The 18,342-nt window shown below is 42.7% G+C and overlaps 1 protein-coding gene across 4 annotated transcripts in view; it reads right to left on the bottom strand.

Annotated features, from left to right (window-relative positions):
• Window positions 1-18,342, bottom strand: part of GRIK4 (glutamate ionotropic receptor kainate type subunit 4) — a 210,134-nt gene that overhangs the window by 64,762 nt on the left and 127,030 nt on the right. For all 4 annotated transcript variants that reach the window (XM_072155633.1, XM_072155630.1, XM_072155632.1 and 1 more), the window contains 3 exons: window positions 14,245-14,409; window positions 9,107-9,204; window positions 4,660-4,825 (listed from right to left, as the gene is read on the bottom strand). In XM_072155633.1, coding sequence (XP_072011734.1) covers window positions 4,660-4,825; window positions 9,107-9,204; window positions 14,245-14,389 — 409 coding nt within the window. In that variant the 5' untranslated portion in view covers window positions 14,390-14,409. The remainder of the gene's footprint in view (window positions 1-4,659; window positions 4,826-9,106; window positions 9,205-14,244; window positions 14,410-18,342) is intronic.

Below are 18,342 nucleotides of genomic sequence, written 5' to 3'. Positions count from 1 at the left end.
CCTGCATCAGTGTAGCTACAGCATTCTCAAGGTATGTTTGCTTCATAATGCATCAAATCAAATGGTAGATTACCTTTAATATGCAGCAGGAGGAATTCATGCTCTCGACACCATGTTTTCCATTTGGACAGGTACACGGACTTGATGGTTCAGTGTGTGGTTATTTTAGTTCTCAGTGTATTGTGTCCTACCTGCTGATCTCACTGCTCCTTCACATATCCACAAGCGGAAGAAGACTGTTCAATCAGAAAATACCAGGCATTGACTTTTCTTGTGTTAATCAGCGGGAATTAATTGTCCTTTCAATCAATGTAACATTTTGTTCTAAAAGCGTTACTCCTACAAATCCATACTGAGTGTTGTGCATCAAAAACAGCGAGGTTTATATAGTACATCCTTTTTTTTAACATTTACTAAAAGCCACTGATCCAAATAAATATCCTTTATACCTCATCACACCATTAACCAAGAGCCTTTCACATTTCTGATGAGTTTCCTTTACTGAAAAAAGGGCCAGTGAGCCGGCAGTGCAGCAACTGCATACAGTAAAAGCTCCACCCACCTACGGCAAGCCAGTGGTACTCAGGGCGTGGGCAGCATGGGATTGTAAGCAAGACAGTATAAAAAGTTTTGATACTTTAGTACAATAGTAGATAAAACCACTTTATATGAAGAATCTTTTAGAGTATTTATGAATACATGCATCAACATGAACCTAAAACGTATGTGTAAAGCAGCAATAGTACATATATTAAGCAATAAGATTTCAGTCCAGGACTAATTTGATACATTGGTGGGCTGACGGCATAGGTAAAAAGGGGGGTTGCCATTCACTTGAGGGAAAACCATATAGTAGTAGTAGTGGCACTGTGCTTTGCTCCTATATATAGGATAAAATACCAGTACTTTTCACATATGCAGCATAAGAGTATAGTAGTACTATGTTCCCCTATATAGTAGTATGTTCCCCTATATACAAGATATGAGTAGAAGCACTTTGCTTTGCCCATGGAGACAGGATAGGAGCAGTGACACTGTGCTGTGCCCATATATACAGGATAGGAGCAGTGACACTGTGCTGTGCCCATATATACAGGATAGGAGCAGTGACACTGTGCTGTGCCAATATATACAGGATAGGAGTAGTGACACTGTGCTGTGCCCATATATACAGGATAGGAGTAATAGTACTGTGCTATTCCCATAGATGTAGGATAGGAGAAGTAGTACTGTGATATTCCAATATATACTGGATAGGAGTAATGGTACTATGCTGTGTCCATATACAGGCGGTCCCCTACTTAAGGACACCCGACTTACAGACGACCCCCAATTAACCCCATGTAACCTTTGGTGAAGCTCTCTGAATGCTTTAATATAGTTCCAGGATGCAGTAATCAGCTGTAAGGTGTCTGTAATGAAGCTTTATTGATAATCCTTGTTCCATTTCAGCATGTAACCTGGGTACTGCCTGTATACAGCATAGTAATAGCAGTACTGTACCCATATGTATAGGATAGGAGTACATACAGGATAGGAGTGGTAGAACTGTACCTGTATACACATGATATGAGTAGTAGTACTGTGCATTGCTCATATATAGGAGATAGGAGTAGTAGTACTGTGCATTGCTCATACATACAGAAAAGGAGTAACAGTACTGTGCTATGCTCATACATACAGAAAAGGAGTAACAGTACTGTGCTGAGTCCATATATACAGGATAAGAGTAGTAGTACTGTGCTATGCCCAAACATACAGGATGCAATGCCAATGCCTATACAGAAAAGGAGTAGCAGTACTGTGCTGTGCCTATATATTCAAGACAGGAGTAGTAGTACTGTGCTGTGCCTATATATTCAGGACAGGAGTAGTAGTACTGTGCTGTGCCTATATATTCAGGACAGGAGTAGTAGTACTGTGCTGTGCCTATATATTCAGGACAGGAGTAGTAGTACTGTGCTATGCCCAAACATACAGGAAGCAATGCCAATGCTCATACAGAAAAGGAGTAGCTGTACTGTGCTGTGCCTATATATTCAGGACAGGAGTAGTAGTATTGTGCTGTGCCTATATATTCAGGACAGGAGTAGTAGTACTGTGCTGTGCCTATATATTCAGGACAGGAGTAGTAGTACTGTGCTGTGCCTATATATTCAGGACAGGAGTAGTAGTACTGTGCTGTGCCTATATATTGGACAGGAGTAGTAGTACTGTGCTGTGCCTATATATTCAGGACAGGAGTAGTAGTACTGTGCTATGCCCAAACATACAGGAAGCAATGCCAATGCTCATACAGAAAAGGAGTAGCTGTACTGTGCTGTGCCTATATATTCAGGACAGGAGTAGTAGTATTGTGCTGTGCCTATATATTCAGGACAGGAGTAGTAGTACTGTGCTGTGCCTATATATTCAGGACAGGAGTAGTAGTACTGTGCTGTGCCTATATATTCAGGACAGGAGTAGTAATACTGTGCGGTGCCTATATATTCAGGACAGGAGTAGTAGTACTGTGCTGTGCCTATATATTCAGGACAGGAGTAGTAGTACTGTGCTGTGCCTATATATTCAGGACAGGAGTAGTAGTACTGTGCTGTGCCTATATATTCAGGACAGGAGTAGTAGTACTGTGCTATGCCCAAACATACAGGAAGCAATGCCAATGCTCATACAGAAAAGGAGTAGCTGTACTGTGCTGTGCCTATATATTCAGGACAGGAGTAGTAGTATTGTGCTGTGCCTATATATTCAGGACAGGAGTAGTAGTACTGTGCTGTGCCTATATATTCAGGACAGGAGTAGTAGTACTGTGCTGTGCCTATATATTCAGGACAGGAGTAGTAGTACTGTGCTGTGCCTATATATTCAGGACAGGAGTAGTAGTACTGTGCTGTGCCTATATATTGGACAGGAGTAGTAGTACTGTGCTGTGCCTATATATTCAGGACAGGAGTAGTAGTATTGTGCTGTGCCTATATATTCAGGACAGGAGTAGTAGTACTGTGCTGTGCCTAAATATTCAGGACAGGAGTAGAAATACCGTGCTATGCCCAAACATACAGGAAGCAATGCCAATGCTCATACAGAAAAGGAGTAGCTGTACTGTGCTGTGCCTATATATTCAGGACAGCAGTAGTAGTATTGTGCTGTGCCTATATATTCAGGACAGGAGTAGTAGTACTGTGCTGTGCCTATATATTCAGGACAGGAGTAGTAGTACTGTGCTGTGCCTATATATTCAGGACAGGAGTAGTAGTACTGTGCTGTGCCTATATATTGGACAGGAGTAGTAGTACTGTGCTGTGCCTATATATTCAGGACAGAAGTAGTAGTATTGTGCTGTGCCTATATATTCAGGACAGGAGTAGTAGTACTGTGCTGTGCCTATATATTCAGGACAGGAGTAGTAGTACTGTGCTGTGCCTATATATTCAGGACAGGAGTAGTAATACTGTGCTGTGCCTATATATACAGGATAGGAATAGTAGTACTGTGCTGTGCCTATATATTCAGGACAGGAGGAATAATATTATGCTGTGCCCATATATACAGCAGAGGAGTAGTAGTACTGTGCTTTGCCCATAGATACTGAAGTATAGCAGAAGTAGTACTGTGGTATTCGTATTGGTACAGGATAGGAGTAGTACTGTGCTACTCCCATAGAAACAGGATAGGAGTAGTAGTACTGTGTTGTGCCCATTTATGAAACCATTACCTGTATATCCATAATGACAATCTATTGAATTAAATATGCAATGATATCTCCATCAGAAGGGACAAAACTCTCTTCTAGTTCCAGGTAGTTACCCTACAACTCAATGCCTAACAATTGTATATGCCAGTCTTAATAAATTACCCCAATTGTCTTCCTTCTGGAGAAGAGATATTTTTTATATACTGACAATAACAATGAGTTAACAATGTTGGCAAAATGTGCCCAAAAGAGCTCTTTCAAAACCAGGTCAGATATGTACCTCTGTGGTACCACGGTACAAGTAATCAGAGGCATTGCAGTGGTAGCAATGTTTGCGGTGGTTACTTATCGGTAAGGAGATTTATCATAAGGCTACATTCACACGAACGTATGGAGGACGTATATACGGCCGACGTATATACGGCCGATATACGTCCCCCATACACTCCTTTGGGCGCACGGCACCCTACGGGAGCGGTACGGTGCAGCACACGACCTGTCCTATCTTTTCCCGTAATACGGGGCCGTGCGCCATAGGTTGCTATGGAGAGGGGCGGGGGTGAGCTGCGCTCACCTCCTCTCCCCGTACACTGCCGTTGCCCGCTACGGTACGGTACGGGCGGGCAACGGCAGTGTGAATATAGCCTAAGTCTCTTAGAGCAGAACTGATTCAACCAATCAGAACTCAGCTTTCATTTTCCCACAGCCGTTTATAAAATTACAGCTGAGCTCTGATTGGTTTGCATGGCCAACTAGAAAAGTTTTACCTTAGATACTTGATGAGAAATCTCCCCCATGAGTCTATACAAGTTATTGTGCTGAATATCAGGTGTTATTTTGCAGCACAATGCTAAATCTGATTTCATAATTCTCTAAATTTGCGTAATTCAATCTGTTTTTAAAGGTTATGTGGGGACAACTCAATTGAGACAGCTGGTTAATTGAATCTAGCGCCAAGTACTTACACTCCGCTTTGGCACAGATAAGACAGGCGGTGGTGCTGTTGAAGAAATTAAGTAGAGCCGCAATCGCCGCACTGATGTCTGTGTTGCTGGGATGAAGGTTCAAAGTGGTGAATCTCTGAAACTGAAACCTTAAATATTCCTCCGGTGATACTTTTATGTGAGGCACCTGATGGAAAAAAAATACGAAGGAATAGTTAGTGCTAAAGAAATGGAAATATATGAGAAGAAAGATTGGCCGGTGACTGATAGATGTGAGAAGATGAGGCGCAGAAAAAAGGAATAAAAACTTTATGCATTGGAGATGTCAGGGTTATAAAGTCCTCCTACGGCAAGTTATATAATAAAGGAATCATTTTACTTTGGCGTCTAGTTAAAGAAATATATCTGTATCTTTTCCTTTTAATACATGTATTTTTCTCTAGTAATATGTAGAAATTATGCGCCAGCAATGCTATGCAAAATCAAATTTTAATCTAGGCTGCAGGTAAGTGCTCTAAGGGCGGTCCTTCCCCCTAAATTGCTCTGTGTATTAACCTGCGCCACAGCCCCTCCCCTCTGGTTTAAAGGGAACCTGTCATCAGCAATTGGCCTAAAAAAACTCTGCCAGTATATAGTTAAACAGCGGAAAACCTTCTAGTGTTTGTTTCTTTCATACCCCAGTGTGGTGGCATTATCTAGAAAATCAACTTTGAAGTGAGATGTAAATTGGTTGTATATAGTCAAGGAGGCGGAGAATTTAACATTGAAGTCATGGTGAGGAACTCTGAACGCCTCCTCCTCTGTGATTGAAATCATGCATTAGACATCAGGAGATTCATTTAGTGATGTCTATGGATGCAGGACCATCAATTACCGTAAAGGAGGCTTTCTAAGGAAGAGAGAGCTTGACTTCAGTATTAAAATCTCCTCCTCCTTGACTTTATACAACCAAGTAACATCTCACTTCAAAGTTGATTTTCTGGATGGGACCATCACACTAGGTCATGAAAGAAACATGATGTGAAATGTGTTCAGCTGCAACATACTGGTAGTGGCTTATTAGGTCAATTTCTGCTGACAGGTTCCCTTTAAGCATCTTGTCTCATACCGGCCAAGCTAGGAGGAGAAACTATTGTATGAAGCTGTTTCATGGGTCTTGGACTTACTCTCAAAAAGTAAATGCCTAGACCTAGTGGGACTAGTTACTCCTGCTGCCAGGATCTTCTTCCCCCAGGCCAAGTCAGGCCCTAGGAGAGCAGCTACATTTTGAGAACTTACTGGAACCTTCCGGCCATGCTGGAGGTCAGATAGGGCTTCCATGATCTCCTGGTTTCGGATTCAAATCAAATTTGAAAAAAAAAAAAAAAAACTATTCAGCGAAACGGAGAAATAGAATTTTAGAGAAATCTCTATTGAATGAAGGAAAGACACATTGGGGCACATTTACTTACCTGTCCTGCGCTATCCCCGAAAGTGCATTGTCCTACTAGAATGCACATCTGCCGCATTCAAGAAGATCGTGCTGCATGTGTCGCTTCCCCGATCAGGTCCGCCGGAGTTCACCTTCTTCTTCCCGGTGTATGTAAGTGCTGATCTTGCAACACAAATCGAAAGTTAAATCCTGCGCTCAGTCCGAATCAGTCAGATCGTCAGACTTTCCGCCCCCCGATTTCTGTTGCATGAAAGCCGGCACCGATGCGCCAAAATCCGGTCGCATGCGACACAATCCTCTTCTAAATGCCTGTCCCAGCGGCGCGATCCTCGAAAACCCGACGGAAATGCGGCCGTGGGACCCTAAGTAAATGAGCCCCATTATGGTCCAACCTTTATTTGATATAGTGAGTCATATTGGTCAGACGGAGGCCAAAAATAACAAATTTTTTTGTCTCTCATCAAACTTTCCTGTATATACTCTTCCTAGAGTTGGTTTTTCAAGATGCAATAAGCACTTAGCCTTATACAGGCACAAATATAAGTGCATGTTACTCCTGTGTGAAACTGGTTGCACTCTCCATCCGTACAAGTCTTACTTTCCTTGTGAAACGTGATGAGACATTCATGAAAGCCATTACCTGCCCTGATTAAATTCGGGTAATGACAGAAGACATGTCTTTTATAGATTGCGACTTGAATTCTACAAAAGCGATTCCTACATTGTTCTTTTTTTTCCGTAAGTAAATGCCGGAGTGGTATGCCTGAGCAGGATCTTCTGAGCGTTTGATCTGTCGGAAGCTGAGTGAACCTCTTCTTGGCAGCTGTCATCTTTACGAGATTATTAATCTATAAATAGGCCACCACACAAGTCTTTCTGTTCATCTTTTATTCTGCAAATTCAGGAACATGATTCTGCTGTATAGTTTGTACAAGTAAAGTTAAATTTAGTCCCTAAATCTATTTGTCATTTTAAGCTGCTTGACATAGGTAGCTGGTTAATAGATGAGGGTGTAGATACCAGAGGTGCACTAGAAGAATTTATCCTAATGGGGAACCAATAGTCTCTCTTTCAAACAATTAACTTGCATTTTGGCATGAAATTTTTTTCTAGACTAGAGGACATTTTTGATCTGGAAGATCTACAGTATCCTCGGTATTGGTGATCAATTGGCTCCAATGCCGACACAGGCATTGGTGTTGGAGCCTGAAAGCGGTGGTCTATCTTGTTTTGGCGGCAGAGGCTTCTTTGAACAGCTGATCAGTCTAGGGTCCAGGTTTTGGACCCCCACAAACTAGCATAGTCCATTATTTCATAACTGGCTCCCAGCCCAGAAAACCTAGAAACCTGGTCGCCATCATTCAGGCTACAGAAGATTTCTACCAAAATGTAAAGAAAAAGTGGGATGGTTAATCATTGGGCTAAAATCTTTTTAATTTACTTCCCAGAATTATTATTTTGGTTGACTTCTAGGAGAGAAGCTACATTTTAAGAACCTACTGGAACCTTCTGACCATGCAGGAGATCAGATAAGGGTTACATGACCTCCTGGTTTGATTCGGTACCCAATCAATTTTTTTTTTTTTAAAACAATTCAGCAAAGCGATCAAATCAAATTTTTGAGATATTATTCATCTCTATTTAATGAAGAAAACATACATTATGGTCCTGGTTCCAGGTGCAAGCCTACCGTCTGCACCCTCACATGTTAAGACCCTGCCCACAGCATATGTTGACATTGGTCAGCCATTGTAGGAAAAAAAGTACATACTTTTATTTCCTATAGTGAGTTATTTTGGTCAGACAGTGGCCAAATATAACAATCTTTTGTTTCTCATCTGTTAAATTTCGAACTTTACTGTATATACTAAGAACTCTTCCTTGCGGTAGTTTTTTATATTCAATACGGTCTTGCGGTAGTTTTTTAAGAAACACTTATGCACATATGCACAAATATAAGTCCATCGTACTCTTGTGTGAAATTGGTCTCACTCTCCATACAGGCTACAGATGATTTCTACCAAAATGTAAAGAAAAAGTGTGGAAGGTTGATCCTGGGGCTAAAACCTTCTTAATTTACTTCCCAGGATTATTATTCTGGTTGACTTCCTTCAGTCTCCACTGATAGATTCAATGTGGCCCATTTACTTACCCGGTCCTGTCGCAAACCTCGATCTGGACGGTCTGTCGAGCTTGTGGCGCGGTTCACGTAGCTCGTGCGTCTGATTTCCTGCATGTGTCGCTCCCCCGCTGAGGTCTGCCGGAGTTCACCTTCTTCTTCCCGGTGCTTTTAAGTGCGTGTCTTGAGACACAATTTGAATTTTAAATCCCGTGCGTAGTCCGAATCCGTCGGGTTGTCTGACGGCCACGCCCCCCCGATTTGCGCTGAAATCTGATCGAATGTGCCAGAAAACCCTGTTAAATGTGGCGCAAATTGGAAATCATTGGGAAACCCGGCGTAAATGCTGTCCGCGGAACTTTAGTAAATGAGCCCCAATGTGTATTGGTAATTTTGTAATTCATTGTTTCTCTCTACTCCTGAGTGACATCTCCAGTATCCACCCAGGAGACCTCAAGAGCAAAAGGACGAATTTGAGGACCCTCTTGGGCAGAGTGTCCAGGACACCTCAGATTTGTTCCGTCAACTATATGATTAACTTAATCTACATTGACCTCCATATCTTATCTATAAGATACCTTAAAGCTGATATTATACTTCTGAGTTACATTACAAGCTACCTGATTATTATATCCTTATAACCGGAGCAAATTTAGAATAATTACCCTATACAAAGGAGTGACTCCGACTGCTGGTTTAGTGCTTCAAATGGATGCATAGACATCTGTTATGTGATGTATGAGGGTAAGCAATTGTTGAATATTTCCTTCTATATTACTGACATAATTGTCAAACAAATCAGAGAAAAACATCTAACAAAAGATGGAGTAGAAGACCAAAGAAAAGAAATGACAAATGTGTCATGCCAGGTGAGAAGAGCAGAGCGTGAGATAGATTTATTACGAGAGCCGGCTCACCTCCTTCTCTCCACAGATATTGCTGATGATGGAGCTGGATGACGGACTGAACGATGGTCCCAGAACCCCCAAGACGCCTTTAGGAAGGATCTGGCACACTGTTACAAGGAGATAAAATTCTAGGTTATTTATGACTGATCAAGTCTTTTCTTCTCTCCTCCATTTTTATGGAAGGAATCAGGATTTGACCCAAAGCAAAACAATACAGCGAATCCCAGACAGATTGATCATGTACATAAATTATCACTCTTCTCACTCTCTGCGGATTACTCGCAATGAATCAGCAGGGCAGTTGTCCCATTTCTAAAGCTTAGATCCATGACTAATGTGGACGACTTGTATAAAGACTTTTTCAATGCAGAAATGAAATAAATTCAATAGTTTTGTTTAGGGAAGACCACATAGAAATTGAACAAATCAGTAACAGATTATAATATAAGCGGTTTTGGTGACCGTCCGGGGCCCAAAGCTTTTAGGGGGCCCATGATCTCCTTAACCAGTTGTCAAGTTTGATACTGTCCTGCAGAAATAATAAAGAGAAGGACCTCCAGCCATGAAATCCTCATACAACACATACTTACTAAGGTCCTTCCAGTGCACAAACTGGACAAGAAGGAGGGAAGAGGGCAAGGGTAGAAAATATGAAATATTTGATGTTGTTATGCTATTTCTTTTGTATTGAATTTGTTTTTTTGCATAAATAACATTAATTTTAAAAATGTAGTTTGATTCTAGTACCATATGAAGGAAATAAATGGCATTAAAAAATAGACTAGTTAAAGGGAACCTGTCACCAGAGACCGCATTTTCATTAAAGAAAGGTTACAGAAGCCCATCACACCCGCAGTGCACATGTGGCTTTCTGCTTTCTGTAAGCATTTGCATTACAATATAATTGTGTGTTATAACTTACCTTGCACCCTAACAGAATCCTCTGTGTAATCCCAGGGGTTGGGCTTTGGTTTGGAAGTATTTAAAAAACAACATGTGACTTGTCTGTGTTGTTCACTACTCAGCTCTCAGCCCACAGCTTTTTACTCCCTTACAGCTCTTCCCTCCTGCTCCTTCACAGAGGTCACAGCCTGGTGAACTGACATCAGTGGCAGAGGGAGGAACTGTATAGGAGCACAAAGGCTGAGGGCTGTGCAGTCACATGTTGTTTTTTGAAATACATCCAAACCAAAGCCCAACCCCTGGGACTACACAGAGGATTATGTCAGGAAGTCTGGTAAGTTATAACACACAATTATATTGTAATGCAAATGCTTAGAGAAAGCAGAAAGACATATTTGCACTGCAGCTGTAATGGGCTCCTGCAACCTGTCTATAGTGAAAATGAGGTCCCTGGTGACAAGTTCCCTTTAACAGTAAGATTAGTTAAAGGAAACCTACCACATGATATGGTAGGTGTAAAATGGAAATGCCGAGCACCAGCTAAGGGTGAGCTGATGCCGGAGCTTATTTTTGTTAGTGTCCTAAACCGCTGCACCGCTGTTTAAAACACTTTTTAAACTTTATAACCGAAGCTCCTTCAGCGCACAGTGGTACGCGCTCGGCGCACCATGCACGCGACCGTGCGTGCGCCTACATAGGAAATGCCGTGGAGCCGCACGCACGCTTGGTGCGCCGAAGCAGCTTCGGCTATAAAGATTAAAAAAGTGTTTTAAACCGCGATACAGCAGTTTAGGACACTAACAAAAATAAGCTCCGGCACCAGCGCACCCTGAGCTGGTGCTCGGTATTTCCATCTTACACCTACCATATCATGTGATAGGTTTCCTTTAACTGTTCATTTTACCAATGAGTGGCAGATGGATAAATCTCTTGTGACATCAAGGAAGTGACATCCCAGGTGCCCATGGGGCCACACATTGGCAGGATAGGATGGGCCAAAGATCAGGAGACCCCCGAAGCTGCTGGAATGGGAAGCACCTAAAATGTTTTCCAGGATTCCTGGGAAGTTCCATTATGAGATTTAATACTAACTGGTTGTACTACTTAATTCCTTTCCACATGATGGGTGTTTTAAGAGTTTTCCTAGACTATAGGATAGGATAGGTCAGTAGGAGGATAGGTCAAGGTCAGTAGGAGGATAGGTCAAGGTCAGTATGCGGTAATTGGTGGGGCTACAGCATTTCCACAGATCTGCTGATGGCAGCGGAGATTGTTGCACCACTGTAATCAGGATGGGGATAGCTCTTACAGTGGTGTAGCTCAGCACTCATTCAATTTCATTACTTTAGTGGATGTTCTTCGTATTATCTCTCAGACTCATTCCCTTGAATGTGACGATGTGTTATCACTCGGCCTGTAAAATGTGATTGGTGTTGGCTTCAGTCACTTTACTACCTAACATGTGTCATGCTGCCACCAAGCTGATACTGATCACATAAGGATAAATGATCAATAACTAAAATCTAGAATATCCCTATATGAGACATGCTCTTCAATGGGGCTTTGCTGCAATACCCTGCACCGCCCATGCTGATTGGAGGAAAAGTTTTTGAATCATTTTATCAGTAATGTTAGTAAACATAAAAACATACAACAAATTGCTATAATATCCTTATGTCTATTATTCTAGGATTTTGACAGCACTTCATACACCACACCATGTATGTAACATCATTATGTGTCTTATCCCTGTACTGTGACATCACTGTGTGTATTACCTCTGTACTGTGACATCACCGTGTGTATTATCCCTGTACTGTGACATCACTGTGTGTATTATCCCTGTACTGTGTTATGCCTCGGCCTACTTGGATGACATCATAGTCTATAGTACCGACTGGGAGAGTCATCTAGCCAAAGTACAAGCAGTGGTAGACTCCCTGAGGGCAGCAGGGCTGACAGCGAACCCCCAAAAGTGTGCACTGGGTCTGGAAGAGGCCCGTTACCTGGGGTACCGTATTGGGCGAGGGGTCATCAAACCCCAAGTAAATAAAGTAGAGGCGATCCAGCAGTGGCCACGACCTTTGAGCAAGAAGCAAGTGAGGGCTTTTCTGGGCATAGTGGGCTATTATCGCCGATTTATCCCCGTTTTTGCGACAATAGCGGCACCCCTGACTGACCTGACTAAGGGTAGCAGGACGGTGATGGTAAAGTGGAGTGAAGAGGCTGAGGAGGCGTTTCATCGACTTAAGGCGGTTTTGTGTGAGGGACCGGTACTGATCACCCCTAACTTCACCAAGACCTTTATTGTACAGACTGACGCTTCTGACGTGGGCTTGGGGGCTGTCCTGTCCCAAGTAGTGGGGGGTGAGGAACATCCTGTAACATTCCTGAGCCGCAAGCTCACACCTCCTGAAAAGAACTACAGTATAGTTGAGAGGGAGTGCTTGGCGATCAAATGGGCTCTGGAATCCCTGAGGTATTATTTGGTAGGGCGGCAGTTTACACTAGTGACTGATCACTCTCCCCTAACCTGGATGAGTCAGGCCAAGGAGAGGAACGCCAGGATCACAAGGTGGTTCCTCATGCTCCAGAATTTTAAATTCACGGTGGAACATCGAGCAGGAAAGCTGCATGGGAATGCCGATGCCCTATCCCGTACCCACTGTCTGATGGCCAAAAGTGTTCGTCCCCACAGGGTCAAACAGAGGGGGAGGGTATGTGAGACACTGAAGGGGTTAACTGTGGATGGGCGGTATGTTTCCCCTAGGTTTTGCTTCTATGCAAGGCCTTAGTGCTGAGGTGGGTTTGTCCAGCACCTTGGACACAGGTGATGGGTGCAGACTAATGAGGCTGCATAAAATGACTCAGCAGAGTGGAGTGTGTGTTCTCTCTGTGGAAGGAGGCTGAGAGGACACAGCCCTGACCTCTGTGTCTGGAGCAGCCACGTGACCTCTGTATAAGTGTGAGTTAGTGGACTACTTGTATAGTTAACACCCTGACGGGTAGGTTTTTTGTTTGTTTACTTAAATACCTGAATGTAAAGGCTGGTTTATTTTGCTGCAATAAACGCAGGCAAGACCTGTTTGGACTGTATCCTGGTGTCACTGTCTTGAACTGCATCACAGCACCCCGCTACCACGGTCTCTACCGGGCCAAATCTTCCACATGTGGTATCACTGTGTGTATTATCTCTGTACTGTGACATCACTGTGTGTATTATCCCTGTACTGTGACATCACTGTGTGTATTATCCCTGTACTGTGACATCACTGTGTGTATTATCTCTGTACTGTGACATCACTGTGTATATTATCCCTGTACTGTGACATCACTGTGTGCAATACCTCTGTACTGTGACATCACTGTGTGTACTATCTCTGTACTGTGACATCACTGTGTGTATTATCCCTGTACTGTGACATCACGGTGTGTATTATCATTGTACTGTGACATCACTGTGTGTATTATCCCTATACTGTGACATTACTGTGTGCATAATCCCTGTACTGTGACATCACTGTGTGTATTATCCCTGTACTGTGACATCACTGTGTGTATTATCCCTGTACTGTGACATCACTGTGTGTATTATCCCTGTACTGTGACATCACTGTGTGTATTCTCTCTGTACTGTCACATCACTGTGTGTATTATCCCTGTACTGTGACATCACTGTGTGTATTCTCTCTGTACTGTCACATCACTGTGTGTATTCTCTCTGTACTGTCACATCACTGTGTGTATTCTCTCTGTACTGTCACATCACTGTGTGTATTATCCCTGTTATATGACATCACTCTATGCATAATCCCTGTACTGTGACATTACTGTGTGCATTATCACTTTAGTGTAACATCACTGAGTGTATTATCCCTGTACTGTGACATCACTGTGTGTATTATCCCTGTACTGTGACATCACTGTGTATATTATCCCTATACTGTGACATTACTGTGGGCATAATCCCTGTACTGTGACATTACTATGTGCATTATCACTTTAGTGTAACATCACTGAGTGTATTAGTGTATTATCCCTGTACTGTGACATCACTATGTGCATTATATTATTACACTGGTTAATATGCTCTGACTCCTGCTGATACACTTAGTACAATTCTTCGTTTTGTTATGGGTTTCCATGATTACTTGCCGCCCTCCCACGTATATAATCATTAGTTAATTACAGCGTATTATGAAGCAGATTTGCATTATAATATCATTAGAAAAAAAATGTCCTACTTGTTTCCGCCGTCTCATACTCGCTGTCTCTCAAAAGCTCAAAGATGTCCACCTCCAGTTTGGATTTTCCTTGTCTCTCGGGGGTCCGGTTTATTCTGTCCTTGGCTAGTGTGATTGAAAGTCGCTCTCCCCTACTGCATCCCATTGGGTCATCTAGAATTGCAGCTGGTGAGAGAAAAAAAATGAGATTACCTTCAGAAAAAACATCCCCCAGAGAAAAAGTGACAATGGATTTTTTTTTTTTTGTCTTTTCTTTCTACTCATTTCATTGACGTTGTGTCCTTTTTTAGTCCTGTGGAGATTGAACGCTTCATGTTAATCTTATCAGGCGCGATATTATTCGGGAAATCAGTAGGGGGGGGGGCCTGGTAATTATGCACATGGAGCGATTAGACTTTGGCGCATTTTACAGCATGTTATCACTTTACCTCTTCTATATTTCGACAAATGGATAAGGAGTGAAGGCTGAAAAGGTTGACCCCCGTGGAATTAGTTTTTATTTTTTTTTTGGTGTGACCTCCAAGAGAATGATTGACGTGAACCGAGAGAGACCGAAACATGAAAAGAGGTTTATCACTAAGAATAAGCCTTCCCTCCTGCCCAGGCGTGCGGTATTCCAGTTTATAATAGCAATAATACATTCATTGTATGAAAGTAACGTGCCCCCACCAAATGTTTCTGATGTCCATTACATTAAAGCAAGGTCCCCTGAAAGACATCTGCTTTGCTCACGAAAGGCTTTCCGTCGATTCCCAGTTGCCTCCGTATCTCTCTCATCAGATTCTTTGCCTGTGCCTTACATCAAACGTTCCGGCTCCGGCAGTTTAGCTTCTGTGAGATTCACTGGTAGGAGATCATTTGCAAAAATAACTCAACTCGCCTCTCCTTCCTCACTCCAGCACATTGCGCAGCGTTGCTCCCCCCCCCTCCCCCGAGACACAAACTCCGTCACAAACCTATCCGTGCCATGTCATCGCAACTCCTGTCAGTCGATATGTACGTAATTGAGTCGCTACAAGAAATAACTTGTTGCTCTTATAAACAAATTTAAAAGGAGTAATTACCTCACGATCAAGGATCTCACAAGGTGAGGAGGTTTCGACAGGACTAAGGATTTACGTGTCAGAAGGCCAACGTTGAGGACCCCTTACCGGAACAGTCACTCAATTTGAAGTTTACATGACTGATGGGATACCCCCCAACCATCCTGGATCCATTGGGATTGTCACTGATTTTGGGCTTGTATAGATGAAGTTGATCCTGGTTTCAACTTTAGCGTTGTCCTCTGGACAAAGAAAGAGTTAAAGGGAACCTGTCAGCAGAAACTGACTAATAAACCACTAACAGTATATTGCCAAGCAGCTAAACACCTTCCAGATAGTGTTTCTTTCATGACCCAGTGTGATGGCATCATTTAGAAAATCTACGTTGAAGTGAGATGTAAATTGATTGTATAAAGTCATGGAGGCGGAGTCAAGCTCTCTCTTTCTCAGAAAGCCGCCTTCACTGAAATTGATGGTCCTGCATCCAGAGATATCACTAACCAGATCTCCTGAAGTCTGATATACATAATGGCAAGGACAGAGGAGGACGTTCAGAGCTCCTCACCTTGACTTCAGTGTTTTCCTTGACTTTATACAATCAATTCACAACTCACTTCAAAGTTGATTTTCTAAATGATGCCCTCACACTTAGTCATGAAAGAAATAAAAACTACAAGGCGTTACACTGTGTAACAATATCCTGATAGTGGTTTGTTGTGCCAATTGCTGATGACAGGTTCCCTTTAAATGCAATGGTAATGTAGGGAGCAGTGATGACATAATTGCGTCTGATGGCTTCACAGCTGCACACATTAGGGGAGGAGGAAGGTCAACTGCTGCCCAGGAACGGGAAGTGTAGGTATATGATTTTTCAAGTCACTCAGGAAAGTGCGACCCAATGTGAGGGAGAGGTGGGGGGAACAATTTTAGGGGGCCACAATGTGAGGGAGGTGTGTGGACCCCGATGTGAAGGAGTTATGGGGGCAACAATCTAAGGGAGAGGTAAGGGGGCCACTAAATGGGGAGAGCACAATGAGAGGGGGCTTATTTACTAAGGGTCTGTGCAGTGCCGTAACTAGGACAGGCAGGGCCCCATAGCGGATTTCTGAATGGGGTCCCACTTACCCCTTAAAAAATGTACATATAGTATATACACTCCATTTGTATACGCATACATACACTACCATATAACCCCATGCATCATATACACAGGCATACAGCATATATACATCACATATGCAAACACATTTAGAGCATATACACATCATAAATACATGCATATAGTATATTCACACCAAATACCCCAGATGTTGGGGCCCCCTGACACTGTGGGCCCCATAGCAGCTGCTATGGCTGCTACCCCTGTAGTTATGCCCCTTGGTCTGTGGCCGCACTTTTGTTGGATTTTCCAACGTTTACGGGATTTGCGCCACTGTGACAGGTATTTAACTGGGGATTTTGTCACACGCGATTGGATTGTGGCGTGGCTGCGGTGGCTTTCATGCGACAGAAATCGAGGGGCCGTGGGACGATCTGACTGATTCGGACTGAGCGCGGGATTGTGTTGCAAGATCAAGCCCTTACATACATCGGGAAGAATAAGGTGAACTCCGGCGGACCTGAGCGGGGAAGCGACACATGAAGGATATGGGGCGCACAATCTTAGTGAATCACGGCAGAGTGTATGAATGTCGGACAATGCACTTTCGGGGAACAAACCAGGATGGGTAAGTAAATGTGCCCCAATGACTTGAGCTTTTTTCTTTTGGCACCATCCAGATTCTAGCGACCGCTGCTCGGGAGGAGTTCCAGGTGACAGACCAAGGTTATCAATATATTAAACCCTTTAAGAATAGACCTTTAAGTTACTATTGTAACACCAAGCATTACAGATGAAGATTTCCATTTAGGCTTCTATCTGTAGTTTAATTTCGTAACCCATTTTTTTTCAATATATATCATTAATGTCCCTGAGTAAGTTTCAATGCATTCATATTATAAGAAGCCATGTAGAGTAATTACCAGTGAACGGGATGGAATTGTATTACAGAGGGATATAGAGAAGTCGTAAGCTTGGAAGGATTAGAAGCAAATTAAGTTCAATGAAGATAAATAAGAATATATTGAAAAGAACTTAGGAAATCGTAAAGTTTATTGTCTGTGTCAGGCGGCTGCTGCCAAGGCTGATATATCATGTATTGTATAAAAAGGGCTCTTAATGGATGTGGGAACATTAACCTTTACACAAATCATTAGTAAGAAGACACATGAGATGTTCTATAAAGATGTGGGCACATATGTACAATAAAGACAAAGATAACCTTAAATGGGTTGTCCGAGGTAAGTTTTTGAAATATCATGTTATCTCCTGACAATATTACGGAATGTATCCTATTTCCCGCCAGCGTTCCAGGGCTGGACCTTCCACAGAAATCCAGGTCTAAGAGTCGGGAGGCCCAGCACCACTACTACCAAGGGATGATGGGTGACATTTATCATTTTTTTGTTTTTGAAATGATGTATTGTTATAGACCTTGTGCCAGATGTATTGCTAGTTTTTTTCTGTTGTTTTTGCGCCTTTTCATACTGTCGCACTGTATTTGCGCCAGATTTGCGACTAAACACCAAACTAGCCGCACAGCAAAAATAACCATCTTTCCCTCATTTATCCTACCACTTCAGGTGTTTTGCTCCGCCTAATAATCATTCATCTTTAGCAACTTGTTCATTTAGGTGCAATTTAGGTGCAAAACCACTCCAGCCTGAAGGTGGCGTACACTGAGAAGAAGCACTGAGCTCTTGTGCAGAGCAGCTTATTCCCAGCAGCAGAGCTCAGCAGACACTACAGACCCTGCGTGCAGCCTCTGTTTACAGTTCATGACCTTCTATTTATAAACAATCTGCAAAAGCAGCAGCTCAGAGTAGGACAGGAGAGAAGTTTGCAGGATTTTACAGACAGTACAGAGAAGTGTCCCTGTGTAGCAGGATAGAAGAGCAAGTAGAGGGGGAGAAACAGGACAGGGAGATGTCCCCCGTGAAGCAGGATGATAACACT

This window comes from Engystomops pustulosus, chromosome 6 (assembly GCF_040894005.1).
Source record: "Engystomops pustulosus chromosome 6, aEngPut4.maternal, whole genome shotgun sequence".
NCBI lineage: Eukaryota > Metazoa > Chordata > Amphibia > Anura > Leptodactylidae > Engystomops > Engystomops pustulosus.
The sequence above is the reverse complement of the archived record's forward strand: the minus strand, read 5'-3'. Positions and strand labels throughout refer to the sequence as shown.